The sequence below is a fragment of the Fusarium falciforme genome, chromosome 10 (assembly GCF_026873545.1).
Source record: "Fusarium falciforme chromosome 10, complete sequence".
In the NCBI taxonomy this organism is placed as follows: domain Eukaryota; kingdom Fungi; phylum Ascomycota; class Sordariomycetes; order Hypocreales; family Nectriaceae; genus Fusarium; species Fusarium falciforme.
The window spans coordinates 2,005,896-2,018,727 of record NC_070553.1 but is presented as its reverse complement, the minus strand read 5'-3'; the positions used below and the strand labels follow the sequence as shown (position 1 = coordinate 2,018,727).

The 12,832-nt window shown below is 46.0% G+C and overlaps 3 protein-coding genes across 3 annotated transcripts; 2 read left to right on the top strand and 1 right to left on the bottom strand.

The window, feature by feature from the left end:
* Nucleotides 1-533: 533 nt before the first annotated feature.
* Nucleotides 534-1,630, top strand: NCS54_01252900 (Hypothetical protein; the record flags this gene model as incomplete). Its single annotated transcript, XM_053157759.1, has 2 exons — nucleotides 534-1,191; nucleotides 1,245-1,630. The coding sequence occupies 2 exons, from the start codon at nucleotides 534-536 to the stop codon at nucleotides 1,628-1,630; spliced, it is 1,044 nt and encodes a 347-aa protein (XP_053013734.1).
* Nucleotides 1,631-5,626: 3,996 nt separating this feature from the next.
* On the top strand, nucleotides 5,627-7,753 carry NCS54_01252800 (Fungal-trans domain-containing protein; the record flags this gene model as incomplete). Its single annotated transcript, XM_053157758.1, has 5 exons — nucleotides 5,627-5,947; nucleotides 5,998-6,078; nucleotides 6,129-6,757; nucleotides 6,803-6,991; nucleotides 7,045-7,753. The coding sequence occupies 5 exons, from the start codon at nucleotides 5,627-5,629 to the stop codon at nucleotides 7,751-7,753; spliced, it is 1,929 nt and encodes a 642-aa protein (XP_053013733.1).
* A 183-nt stretch (nucleotides 7,754-7,936) lies between these two features.
* NCS54_01252700 (Hypothetical protein) lies at nucleotides 7,937-9,492 on the bottom strand (the record flags this gene model as incomplete). Its single annotated transcript, XM_053157757.1, has 5 exons — nucleotides 7,937-8,297; nucleotides 8,348-8,731; nucleotides 8,781-9,106; nucleotides 9,156-9,177; nucleotides 9,236-9,492. The coding sequence occupies 5 exons, from the start codon at nucleotides 9,490-9,492 to the stop codon at nucleotides 7,937-7,939; spliced, it is 1,350 nt and encodes a 449-aa protein (XP_053013732.1).
* Between the last annotated feature and the right edge of the window lie 3,340 nt (nucleotides 9,493-12,832).

Sequence of the window (12,832 nt, the reverse complement as noted above, 5' to 3'; positions counted from 1 at the left end):
TCTTCGTAGCAAAATTGGAATGCAGCGACAGCTTGCGGCTCGCTCAAGCCAATATCCAGACTGTGGCCGGAAGGTCTGCCAAACCCCGCGGCGGGGGCGAAATGTTGGAAGACTTCGACAGCACAAGCGTACCAGGTGGCCGGGACGCTAAAAAGAAAATGGATTCTGGCATCTTCCCAAGGCGTCTTCCTTAGCATCTTGGAGCCATAACAACCTGAGATCTCTTGGTAGAGACGTGTCATGAAATCGATGTAAAGTGGCCATGCGTGTCAGAACGACCAACCACGTTTCCTAATCAGGAAGAGCCAGAGGAGGCGCACTGGGAGGTGGCCACAGCGAACAACAATACCAATGAATAGAGGAAAACATGCAAGCCACAGCGTTGATGGGTGTTGGCCTTCTCTCTTGGCACACACCAGCCGTCACCCCATGAGCATGGCCGATTCGAGATGCTGCACACTTACTTAAACCCCCTTCCCTTCCCCCAGGTGTTGAGAACCCATCAACCAGGCACATCGAGCCCATCCCCTCCCATGGCATCTTCTACTGAATCCTGCTCTTCCCAGAGTCTCACCACGGCCCAGGCCATCGGGGTCGGGGTCGTCGCTGGTTTTGTTGGGGCCGTGGCTCTTGTCGTGGCTGCCCTGTACTTGTTCAGCCACAGTCGCTTTTCTGGAGGAGCCACTTGTACGGAAGCGCACATCCCTTCTCAGGCATCTGCCCCCGACTCTCCAGACCATGACAACGAGCTGAGCTCCCCGCCTCCAGTACCCCGGACTGGATGGGACATCATCGTCGAGAATAAGTGGAACGACCTCTCGACTCGCCCTGATACCTTGTGCGGCCCGGTGGCAATCTCAAAGAATGTTGGCTTTGAGTATTGCATCGAAACCTTCGTGTTCAACTGCATCACAGGCAGGAACCCTGTTGGCAGAGGGGAGCCTGTCCAAGAGTCCATCTTTGACGAGAACCAGCTCATCCAGCTTGCAGGGGAGCCTGCCAACGGCGCTTCCTGGTCCGGATTCATTTCGAACCCCGACGCTCGCGCTCTGGCCATTGTTTGCTTCTTTTCGCGAGTCCTATACAGACGCATGAACCCGTTCGAGGATATTGAGAAATGCTTGCTGGCCCCCGAAATCACCGCCTGCTACCGCATCATGACTGCGCACACTTGTACCAACCATCATGGAAGTGAGTGTAGCCGCCCGTGATGTCTGTCTAAAACCCAAGACCAATCGACGCAGGGGATGATATGGTTGGGGAGTGGCGACAACTCGTCTACGCCGTCAACAAGGGCTCGTATAATATCAGGCCTCCCCGCTCAACAAGCTTTTGGAGGGACAGCATGAGAGCGGAGAGGACACATGCCATGGTGCCCCCCATTGTCGAGGCCCTAAAACTGAACAATTTGAAGGTGGATGAGTATACCAATGATGTAGTGGAGGCCCTCAAGCCCATATTTGAGCATGCGGCAAACTCTGCCGTAATCCTCTTCGGCCAGCCGTGCTTGTGGGAAGCTGTATGGGAGTCGGACACGCCGGGCATCGTTGTGTTCCCTGAGATCCGCTTCATGTGGCACGACATGCTCAAGAATTCGAGACCGGCCAAAATGGATTCCAGACGGGTGTGAAGGTAGAGGTGACGGCTGGAGAGTGTACAAGGGAGTCACAGATGTAATTAATGGTAGATAGCGATTGATGGATGCCACAGGTACAGATTGCACAGGGACCACCGTCTTTATGGGATTAGTTTGTTACGTATTACCCGTTGGCTCATGTGGGCCAAGGCCCAGGCGAGCCAACCTAGCAAGCTAGGTTGGCCACAAAATTGTGATATAGCCATAAAATTGTGATATAGACCCCGCACTTGGTGATATCCTTATTTATATATAATTACTACTTATTTTAGCTATATTTTATGATATTAACTAGTAAAAAATACCTCTCTTATATCTATCTTTATTATGCTAAGTAATATAAATCTTAAGGCTACCTAGGAAGTTATAGTATTATATATATAGTATACCTAGGGCCTCTATTATAGTACCTCTGCTAGCATAACTTAATTACTCTTACTTTATGCCGCTAATATATGCTACCTTAGGTCTTTTTTTGCCTTTATTTAGAGGATTATAAGAAGGCTAGAGACTAGATCTATGCCTTATTAAGTTAATAGACTATAAGTCTTTATAGATAAAGAGGATAAAGTTATTATTACTTTTATTATATAGATAAAAAAGTCTAGATTTCTTGCCTTTAAAGCTAAAATTAAGGATATTATTATAACCCTTTATTAATATAGGAATCTTAATATTAATCTAGTTAATAAGATATAGTATTTTTATTTTTATACTAATTACCCTAAGCTTAAGTAAGTATTTCTTAAGGTAATAAAATAATCTCATGAGTCTTAGGAAGCTAGCGGTCTTTATGACTTTTAATAGTAATTTAAAAGCTTAACTAAGACTATTTAGAGTTATAAGATTAGCGCCTCTAAGTGCTAGAATATTAATTAGGCTAGTATTAAGATTAAGATCCTTAGGGAAAGTATTAAAGTCTTTATTATATAGATAAAATAGAGAATAAGAAAGTAGGTTTTTTTTAATTATAAGACTTATACCTTTATTGGTATAGGTAGCGCTGCGGGTAATATAATGCCGCTATAGCTTATCTTTAAGATATTTCTAACCTTAGATTAGGCGTATATAAAGGCTAATCTTAATATCTGCTTTGCCTAGTCTAATATAGCTTTCTTTAATAATAAGATAACTCTTAAGTAGATAATATATTTTAATTAGTATTTTTAGGTAAAATCTTTTATAGCATAAAGTCATAGAGTGACTTTTAAGAAGTAGTTTAGTTGTAATAAGTTCTTTAGAGATTCTATATATAAGCATATTTAATATAATATTCCTCTTATCTTTTATACCCTTAATATAATAATTTAGCGCCTTATTATCTTTAATAGGTTTATAAGATATAAAGTTTTTACTATTAGAGAATATTATATGAAATTTTATATTATTATAGCTCTTTTACTACCTTATTTTATATATATATTATAGCTAATAGATATTAGAGTCTTTTAGCCGCTAAAGAATATATACTAGAAGTATCTTATTAAGTAGCTTTAAAAGGGAAATATTTCTTTTTCTTATATTAATTTTATTTATAGCTTTTAAGTAAGTTATAAGTTTCTTTTAATATTAATATAATTATTAAATTAAATTATAAAATAGTAAGTCTTTAAGGAAGGATTTATTATATATAATATTATCTTAGGGTTTAAGAAGTTAGGTATTTATTTATTAAATCTTAAGCTAGTAATAATATACCTTACTAAAAAGTAGCTTTAGGCGAAGTAGGCTATTAACTTAGCCTTTATCTTATTCCTTCTTTATAACTCTTGCTTCTAGATCGCTATAGATATTATTAAATACCTTTTAGAGTACTATAGTAATACCTTTAGCTCTTTAATGCGTGCTAGGCTTTATTAAATATATAAGGTTATTATAAAAGCTATAATCCTTAAATCTATAGTTATTACTTATATTAATAATTGCTAGGCTTAAATTAAGAAGAGATATAATATTAAGAAGAGAGGGAAAAAAGTAAAACTAATTAGCGATTTTAGTTATAATATTAATCTATAAGAGATTTAAGAGTAATAAAAAGAGGTTATTACTAAAACCTAGTAGAAAGAAGAAAAGGCATAGGTCTAATCTACTTATAGCCTTATTATATAAGAGATAAAAAAAATAAAAGATCTTTAGTAATAAAATAAAAAGATTATAATTAATAATATAAAAAGAAAGGTATTATAGGCTTAATAGCTAGAGTATATAAGAAAGGATATTAAGTATTATTTTATAGAGATATAATACTTAATTATATATTAGATCTTCTCTTAAAAGCCTAATAGTTTTATAATAGATATATAATTACTATAAGAAGTTAATAAAGCTATTTATAATATTAGTTTTACCCTAAAGCCCCTTAGTATAATAAATTAGACCGCTCTTATAAGAAGTAATAATAATATTATTTTCTACCTTAATTTAGCTCTTATTAATAAAGAAAAAGAAAAAAAAGAAGATAATAAGAAACTCCCTCTATTTAAACCTCCTCTATATCTACTCGAGATACTCTTATCACCGCCGGTTATAGCCTTATCGCCGCGGCTGCTATCTTTACTATCTAAACTCCTTTCTACGCTATGCCTAATATAGCCTTAATACTATATATTAAGAATATAAAGGATTAAGAGTATTATTATAAAAGTAAGAGCCGCACGAGAAGCTAGCCTAGGGGGCTAAAGAGATAATCTTATAGCTAAATTTATATAGCGAAGTATCTAGAAAGGTAGCGGCCTTAGAGGCTTAGGCGGCGGCTTTTATTATAGATATTATTAATATTATTAATATTATTATATTAGGTATCACTAATTGCTTTAACTTGCTCTTTTTACCTTTAAAAATTACTCTTAATAGCTTCTAAAACTTAGAGGATAAAAAAGGCGGCTTTTTAAGGGGGAAATTAGGGCCCCATAATGTATTACAATTTTGTGGCTGTATTATAATTTTGTGGCCAACCTAGCTTGCTAGGTTAGCTCGCCTGGGCCTTGGCCCACATGAGCCAACGGGTAATAACCGTATCCTTTGCTATTGTGGTCGATGGCCACTTTCCAACGTGTCACCAACACCGATACCAACCTGGAACGCATGGGGAGATACTTGTCAATGTGGAGGCTACCAGCGAACGTATTGTATTGTGAGCGTGTAGTCGCGGTGCGTACTCAACCGGTTTACATGCTCATGGAAATGGCTGTGTGCTATAGGCTGTCGCGGTGATTATATACCAAATTGTACGCATCTGTTCCCAACAACCCCTCAGGGCGCTGTGGCGGAGTGGTCTAACGCGTTAGACTGTGAGTAGTGACGCTCAAATACAAAGGAATCCTCCACTAACATAACTAGTGAAATCTAATTCCTTCGGGAGCATCGGTTCGAACCCGATCGGCGTCGCTTTCTTTTTGCATTTTTTGCACTTTTTTTTTTTCAATTGTCATTGTCATTCCTCTCCCATGCTTTCTTCCTCTTCAACCGGCTCTTTTTTCCGGTCGGTGCCCTGTGGAGCTGGGGAGCCCAAGATACCCTGCCATCAACTTCCCACCGTACCTATACAGCGACGTCCTTCCACCAATCCCATGGTCATACCATGGACGAATGGCCAGGCCTGGACCATCAGGTCTGTCAGTGCCCTTTGTCCGTCACAGTAGCTTTGCAATTGCCCCCGCATTGCGGACCATTGCCGGTCCGAGAAGCTTGAATAGCCGAGCAGAGAGAAATTGCGGGGGTGGATCTCGTTCGCATGAGAGAGGGCAGTCCAGCTCTCCAAGACCATCTAATTACTTGTTCTTGTTCCTGATTGTGACGATACTTGCCTTTTGCCCCCATTTACTCATACTCCCAGTCAATAACAGCGTGGGGGCTCGGCTTAGCTACTACTGTACCCACCCCCATTACGTGTGTCTGTCTGTGTGTGTGCCGAGCCTCGGCTTCCACCACAGTCCACAGACTGCCCACAGCTCTCTGCATCGCTGGCTTTGCTTGGCCAGACAAATAATAATGTCGGACCCCAGGGCCAGGGCTCCCTTTTGCCAGTCAGAGGCCCTATTCTCAACCTATCCCTTTCTGGCTCTCGACGACCTGTCTGGTCTCCCTGAGCAGGATGTCCAGTTCCTCGAGCTCAACGGGTGCTTCCACCTGCCCCTGCGTCCCATCCAAGAAGAGTTTGTCCACCAGTACTTTTTGTATATCCATCCCTGCTATCCCTTGATGGACGAGGGAGAGTTCTGGTCCATGTACCTGGATCGAGACCGTCATCGTGGAAGGGAAAAGACCATGTCGCTTCTCCTGCTCCAGGCCATGCTGTTTGCAAGTTCTGCCGTAAGATTGTCCTGCACTCACTATCCTCTCCACTCACTGACATCCCGCAGTTTGTATCGCCTGCTGTTCTCAAGAATGCTGGATACTCTGGAGTAAAAGTTGCTCGAGGCATCTTTTACCGACGGGCCAAGGTGGGTGGTCTTCAACCTGCCGTATTCATCACTTCTAACAATGCACCAAGCTTCTTTTCGATTTTGGTGTAGAGAGCGACCCCTTCACAAAAGCCCAGGCGGCCTTACTCTTGACATTTCAGTTCTCAGCCGCTGAGCCGCACGCCGGGAGCCTCTGGCTGAGCACGGGGATACAGAATGCGATCGTCGCTCAGACGCACACCTTTCAAGCCCCCGGATCGAGCACCGCCCTCAAGAGGCGCAACAAGAGGCTCTGGTGGTCTCTCTACTGGAGGGATAGAGTGTTGACCTTGGGGCTACGGAAACCCCTGCAGATAACTCCTTCCAGCTTCAACGTCCAGCTCGACCTCCTCACCCAAGATGATATGATAGATGAGGCTCACCACTCCTTTGTCTATGATCCTAAGACCAAGCGACACCTAACGGATATTCTGACATTCCAATGTCGTCTGGGAATTCTCCTGACTGAAGTGCTCGCCCTCACCTACGGCCCGAGCTCTTTTGATCCTACTTACTCCCTCGACCACTTTGAGGCTACGCTTTCACAGATGAGGACTGCAAGAGCTAGGCTAGCTCGGTGGAAGGAGGATGCCGAGGCTGCATTTTACGTCTTTCTCGGCGATGGCCACACTCATCGGTCCCTGACCCTATTTTCAAGTTTGATTTACATCTATGCCTAGTAGGTCAGCCATGGCGTTCGTGTTACTAGTCTAACTTCAAACAGTGCCGCTCAAATCGCACTGGGAAACCACGAGGCTTTGATTATCGAACGGATGCAGAAAGGCGTGACACTCCTCGATGATTCGGCCCTGAGGAGTATCGGCGAGGAACTAAGCCATGCGACGACCGAGACGACGAGGTTGGTCAGGCTCATTGTCAAACAGGGCCTGACACAGCATCTCCCCATATCTGTGTATGTGAATCCATACTTTCAGCCAACTACAAGTTTCCTAACTTTGCCTATAGCATCGCATATATTGCTTTCCCTCTCATGCTCAGCTCATTGGACGACAAGATATCCTCAGACGACGCACAGACTGAATCTGACCGGTCCCTTACGAAGTATCATGCACAAGCAATGCACCTATGCAGCAAGCGATTTGAAGGAGCAGAGGACATAAGCAGAATGATTTCTCAGATTCTGCACTCAGCACCGATACAGCTACCAATCCGGGTTGTCCAGCCTAGATCGAGCAATCAAGCAAAAGGGCCAAATGGAAATAGTCCTGGACTTGGAAGCTCTGGCTCCAAAAAGATGGGGACACGCTGGGATGAAATTTTTGTCACGCGTCTTTATATGCGTCTCCGCTTGTCTCTCGACTATGCCCTAGTTACCGGCAAGCCACCCACCGAGGCGGATCTTCCGGCTTACATCCTTCAGGGGGCAACGAAACGGTTGACCCTCGGGCCTGTTCACAGCCTGTCCTCGGCCATGCTGGGCACATCACCGGGTTCTTCAGCGGGGTCTGTTGACAGCAACCCCAGAGTTGTCGAATTGGACGACAAGTCACAGGACGGTGAGGTAGACACAGATATGGCCGATTCTCCGATGCCAGATGCTCAAACCGCCGTCCAAGCTGGGGAGAGGGCGAGAATACTTCGAAGCTCATGGGAATATGATCCAATCTGGGCGGCAAACCTGTTTGACGAAATGAATGATGTACTCTGGAGTTGATGCGGACTAGTGGATGAGAATTGCGATCTGAACCCTTTGTATGTAATACCAACTGTGTTGACCTATTCTTATAGACTATTATACCACTCCCTAGCTGACAAAGAATCAAACTAGACAGAAATATGCCATTGCGCCTACTTGCATTCCCTAAACTCCGGCACGTCAACGATGCCGGGCCACTAGTCAGCTAATGTTGAGCTCCCCAACAAGCGCAACCACCGAGGCGAATCCAGCATCAGCAGTCGGCTTGATGGAGAGGACACCACTGCCCGAATTCCACTCGGCAAAGTGAGCAGCCCCTTCGGTCGCCTGCTCCGGGTTCCCGTCTGGCGTGGCCGGGATGCCAAGCACTCGCACCACCCCGCCCGCCTCTTTGGCCTGGTCGTACTTTTCATCGATCTGCCTCGCCAGCGTGGCGTCTAGGACGCTGACCTTGAAGCCGAGATTGCGCACAACTACTAGGTAGTCTGGGAAGGCGAGGTTGCGCGACTCCTGTGAGGCGTTGCTCTTGAGCTGATATCGTCGTCCAGGGCTGGGGACGTTCCTGCGAGGTGTAAGAGAATTGTCAAGGAGCTTGGATTGGATAAGACTCACCATTGGCCAGCATGGATAGCAACTGTTTGGATCTCGTCGTATGAGAATTGAACATCGAGGCCAATCTCTGCATCTACACCCTCATGAGAAACACCAACTTCCTCAGAGCTCCCCTCGGCAGTTGAAAACGAGATCCAAGGGCCATAAGAGAAGCCGTCTGTGGCCGCATGTCCAAAGTCGGACTCGCTGACGGCCTGCCCGTCCGAGACGTCGATGCGCGTCGAAGAATCTCCGTCACCGACGCCGTTGAGCCAGTGCTCGATCTGGTACGTGTACTCGTACGAGTTGAACTCGGGAACATATGTGATGGCGTGCGGTGTGCGATCTTTGTTAAGAAGACCTCGAACTATTTCGGGAGAAGCGTGGCAGGCCGGCATGGTGATGCTGCATCGTCGTGAGCGTTGTATAGACGTAAAAGATGTGGAAAACTTACCCCGGAACTGAGTTGCCCCCAACCAAAGCCTGGACAATCTGGTTAAAGTCCTTGGCGAGCATGCCGGCCACAGGCCCGCCGATCTGGCCAAGGGCAGCTTGATAGGCGGCGGCGGCGGCCTCGACCATCTGCTTGGCAGCTGCATATGCAGGGGCGTTGGATGGCCACCACTGGGAAAAGTCCATCTCGCCCGTCATGCCGTAGCCTTCCTGTTGTTCGAAATCGTCTAGAGCTCGATCGCGCTCGGTGAGAGCCTTGTCGAGGGCGGCGGTAAAGTCTTTGCCCGCCATTTCTATCCGGGCTTGCATGGCTGGGTTTTCATCGCCCTATGGTCTGTGAGAAGGGGACTACGTTTGTACTAATTGATCAACCTACGACTTTGACAGATAAAAGATACCTGGGCATGCTGCATAAGCTTCATCCATACACAGCTGCCACCAGAGAGTACCACTTACTCAAGCAGACACTGGACATATGTCTTGTGGTGCGAAGGGTCAAAGAACAGGTCATTGGTCTGCAAGAGATTGTTAATAATGGCATTGATGCCATAGTTGGTATACGAAGGGTCGATCGTCTGCGATGCGACCGGCGCCTTCTGGGCCTGCTTGGTGAAGAACAAGGCTGGCTTGTGTCCAGGGAGGCCACCAACGGCGTTCTGCACCACCTTGCAGTAAGCCAGCCAGAGCTGCTTATCAACGTCGCTAACAGACATGATGAGAGACAAATATCGAAGCGAGAGTGTGTAAGAAGGTCAAATTGGTGGCAGATCTTGACGAGACAGCTCCACCGGCGATACTTGTATATATATACGTCCCTATTCTCCAAGTCCTGTTGCCCCCCAACCGCCTTTCGATCGCCCACTCGGTTGCCAATTCCAGAGCCCCCTCGCTCAGGGGGGGATTGAGTTGCGGGAGGTCATTGTGATAGCGCCAAACTCTAAGACAGGCTGAGCCCAGCTATGCCGTTCTCGACGTGTTTGCCCAGCCTGTGGCTGAGAGCTGCATCGCGCCCGAGCGCTCGGAAGAGGACAAAGCCCCCGGGCGCGAACGACGAGGTTGCGGCCGTTGATGGTCTTTGGAATCTCTTGCCGAGTTTCATCTGTGATTCATCATTCCCCCATCCGTTTCCAAGAGGTTTCGGAAGAGACACTCATAGCCTGATATTTGCATTAGCACCCACGAGCTATTGATCAAAAAGAGGTCAAAGAGCCAACCTCCAAGAATCCTCGTCAAATTCCCACAAAGATGCACCTGGCGCAGACCCTGGCAAACCATTGGCCAAAGACGAAGCGTCGCTCAACAAAAAAACACTTTGACATTGGAGGCTGAGCCTACGTCAACCTTTTCAGCCAAGCCGGTGCCACCATTCCACACCGGGAGCGCTCCCCGCAGCCGAGCCTGTCACTATTTTGACAGCCTGGTAGTCCGCGTCGCTTTATAGCTAGCGGTCTGTGAGCGGCTGAAGCCGGACGTCGCATGCAGGAACACGGGAATGGTCTATGGGGGCTGGATGGTGATCATGGCGCCACGCTTCGAGGGAACAATAGCAATGTCGATATCGAAGACGTCTGGATGATTATTGTCTACCAGAAGCAGAGAGGAGAGTTTATCTGGTCTTGGCAAGAGTTCTGTACTCATAAATAGTAGCTTGGCGCATACTGTTCATCTCTCCTTTTCCTGAACTCTATACTGCAAAAGCACATCAATAGCATCTATCTCAAATAACAACGCCACCCTCCCAAGGCTTCCAACGATAACGCCAGTTCGGCAGTTCCAGACTCCCGCATCCCTACCCATGGAATAACCTGAGCGCCACCCACCTGATTAATCATCAGATAAAAATCCCAAGGATCTGGGATTCCTCTAACCGAAGTGAAAACTACCCGGAAATGGTTTGAGCCCGCAAGCCTAGCGTGGCGATAAGATTTCTCGGGACGAATCGAAGAACTGTGACCCACCACATTCGCAATGCCCCCCCCTCCCTCGGGTCGGGTTTATCGCTGTTTAGCTTCTTCTAGAGCTGTGGAGGAAGATGTGTTGAGTTCTCCGAGGAAGAAGGTCAAGTCGTGTCGTCGAGCTTTGGCGCCTTGTTTGACTCTTCTGCCGCTGTTTCGAAAGAAAACGCTGCAAAGAGTTGTTTTTAGTTTATGACATGCCGCCGTGGACTGCTAAAACTCGCATCATAGGTTCAAACGAATTAATCGTTTTGATTTTTCTGAGCCTCGGCCAAATGGTCGAGTCATCTATAGTTAGTGATTCTCTGGTACCAATCAACGTGTCATCATTGCCACCTCCATCAAGATATCATCGAATGTCGCGTGTGTGATATTCAACGGGGTAAATTCAAAATACATCCGACGGGTATCATGCTTGATAGGCTTTTAATAATCTTAGGGGGTGGCTTCAGTAAACCCAAGTTGCAGGAGAGCCAACATCCACTGTTAGTTAAATCAACCCTCAGGAATTCTAGAAGAAGAAAATCCATAATCACAAGAAATATCTCGTGTAAGCCATCTAAAGAATGTCAAGGTTAGTCTGTGTTGTTTTACTTCTTTATTCTGCTTGTGGGGCATTAACAGCAACACACACACACACACACACACACGAAGATTATGTTATCTCATCACGAACCTTGAACAGACATGTGTTTTTATATAGATATAAAAAGAGACTTCTTATCCGGAAATCCAGCCCGTTCTCGTGAAGTAGCAGAGGGTCTACTAGTTTCACTAGCGGTCAACGCCGCAACCTTCTTATTCTGTCCCGGCAACTTGCAGCCATTGAAACTGGCTGGGGAAGTATCGAATTAGCTCTAAACAAGAGCTTACCACGTGGAAAAGCATGGCCTCGTTGCAACACCATTGTGGCCTTGATGAGGGCTCTTCCGCCGCCGGGGACAGCATCAAACAACCACAGCGTAATTGGTTTAGTGGTAAAATTCTCCGTTGCCATTCGAGCAGCGTCGGGGAGCCCTGGGTTCGATTCCCAGATTACGCAATGCATAGAGCCTCTGGGCGAGTCATTTTTGTCCCGTCGAGAGTCTTTTTGCTGTTGACTGATCACTCTGCTCGCGGCCCTTAACACAACATCTAAGGAAAGGGCGAGGCGATGTGAAGACCTTGCTTTTTGATGGTTTGAACGAATAGGCTGTTCATAGCGGGCTTTTTGCTATGTTCAACTTGCGCGCTCTGAAAACTAGGGACCAACACCAGGCAGTATTCGACAGAGTATTATGACAACCTGATCCGTACATTTGCATTAATTCTACCTTGGCGAATATCTTGTTCAGCATTCCCATGTCTAATGCAGACACATTATTTCATGCCACTGGGTCATGCGATATGCCTTCTCACAGATGTCTTTCTACACTACTCCGTAGGCATCTCCTTGTCACCCAGTCTCTCCACAGACCGCTTCTGGGGGCTACCAGAGTATCTCAAAGCACAATACACTATCTCGTTTTGAAAGTCACATTCGACTCCAGCCACTTCATCGTACTGCCATTAGATCTAGTCTTGTAATTAGCTACCGTGAACTCCATCTTTAATTATAGAGCCACGATCCTCCATACTGAGTTCTGAAATTCAAAATTGCCTTGAAAACAGATGATATTAGGACGTGTCTATAAGGTTTCCTTGTAGGTATTCAACAAAGAGCGGATCTCGGCGTGCTCCCTGGAGCAAATGGACTGTTCACAAGACGAACCTTGCAGATCCGGTTTTTCGGTAATAGGGCGTCCGAATCGTTCTAGGAGAGGCAATCGAAGGAGAGCGCATATTGAGGCGGGGAAGCCACAGTTCCAGAAACTACGGGATGACGTTCCGGTATCTCATTGTGACCTTCTAGTCCTATTTCTAGCCGAACTCTACTCTATTGATAACGCCTCAATTCCAATTCCTCTACCTCCCATTCTTTTTTACTTCTATTAAAACGCTCAGCCTTTCAAATACCAGTCTTGCCATCCATCGCCTCACTCTCTGAAGACGCCATGTTCCGAACTACCGAACAGCCACACGGCAATCATTCTCTCGCCACTCAGTCAGAGGTATTTCC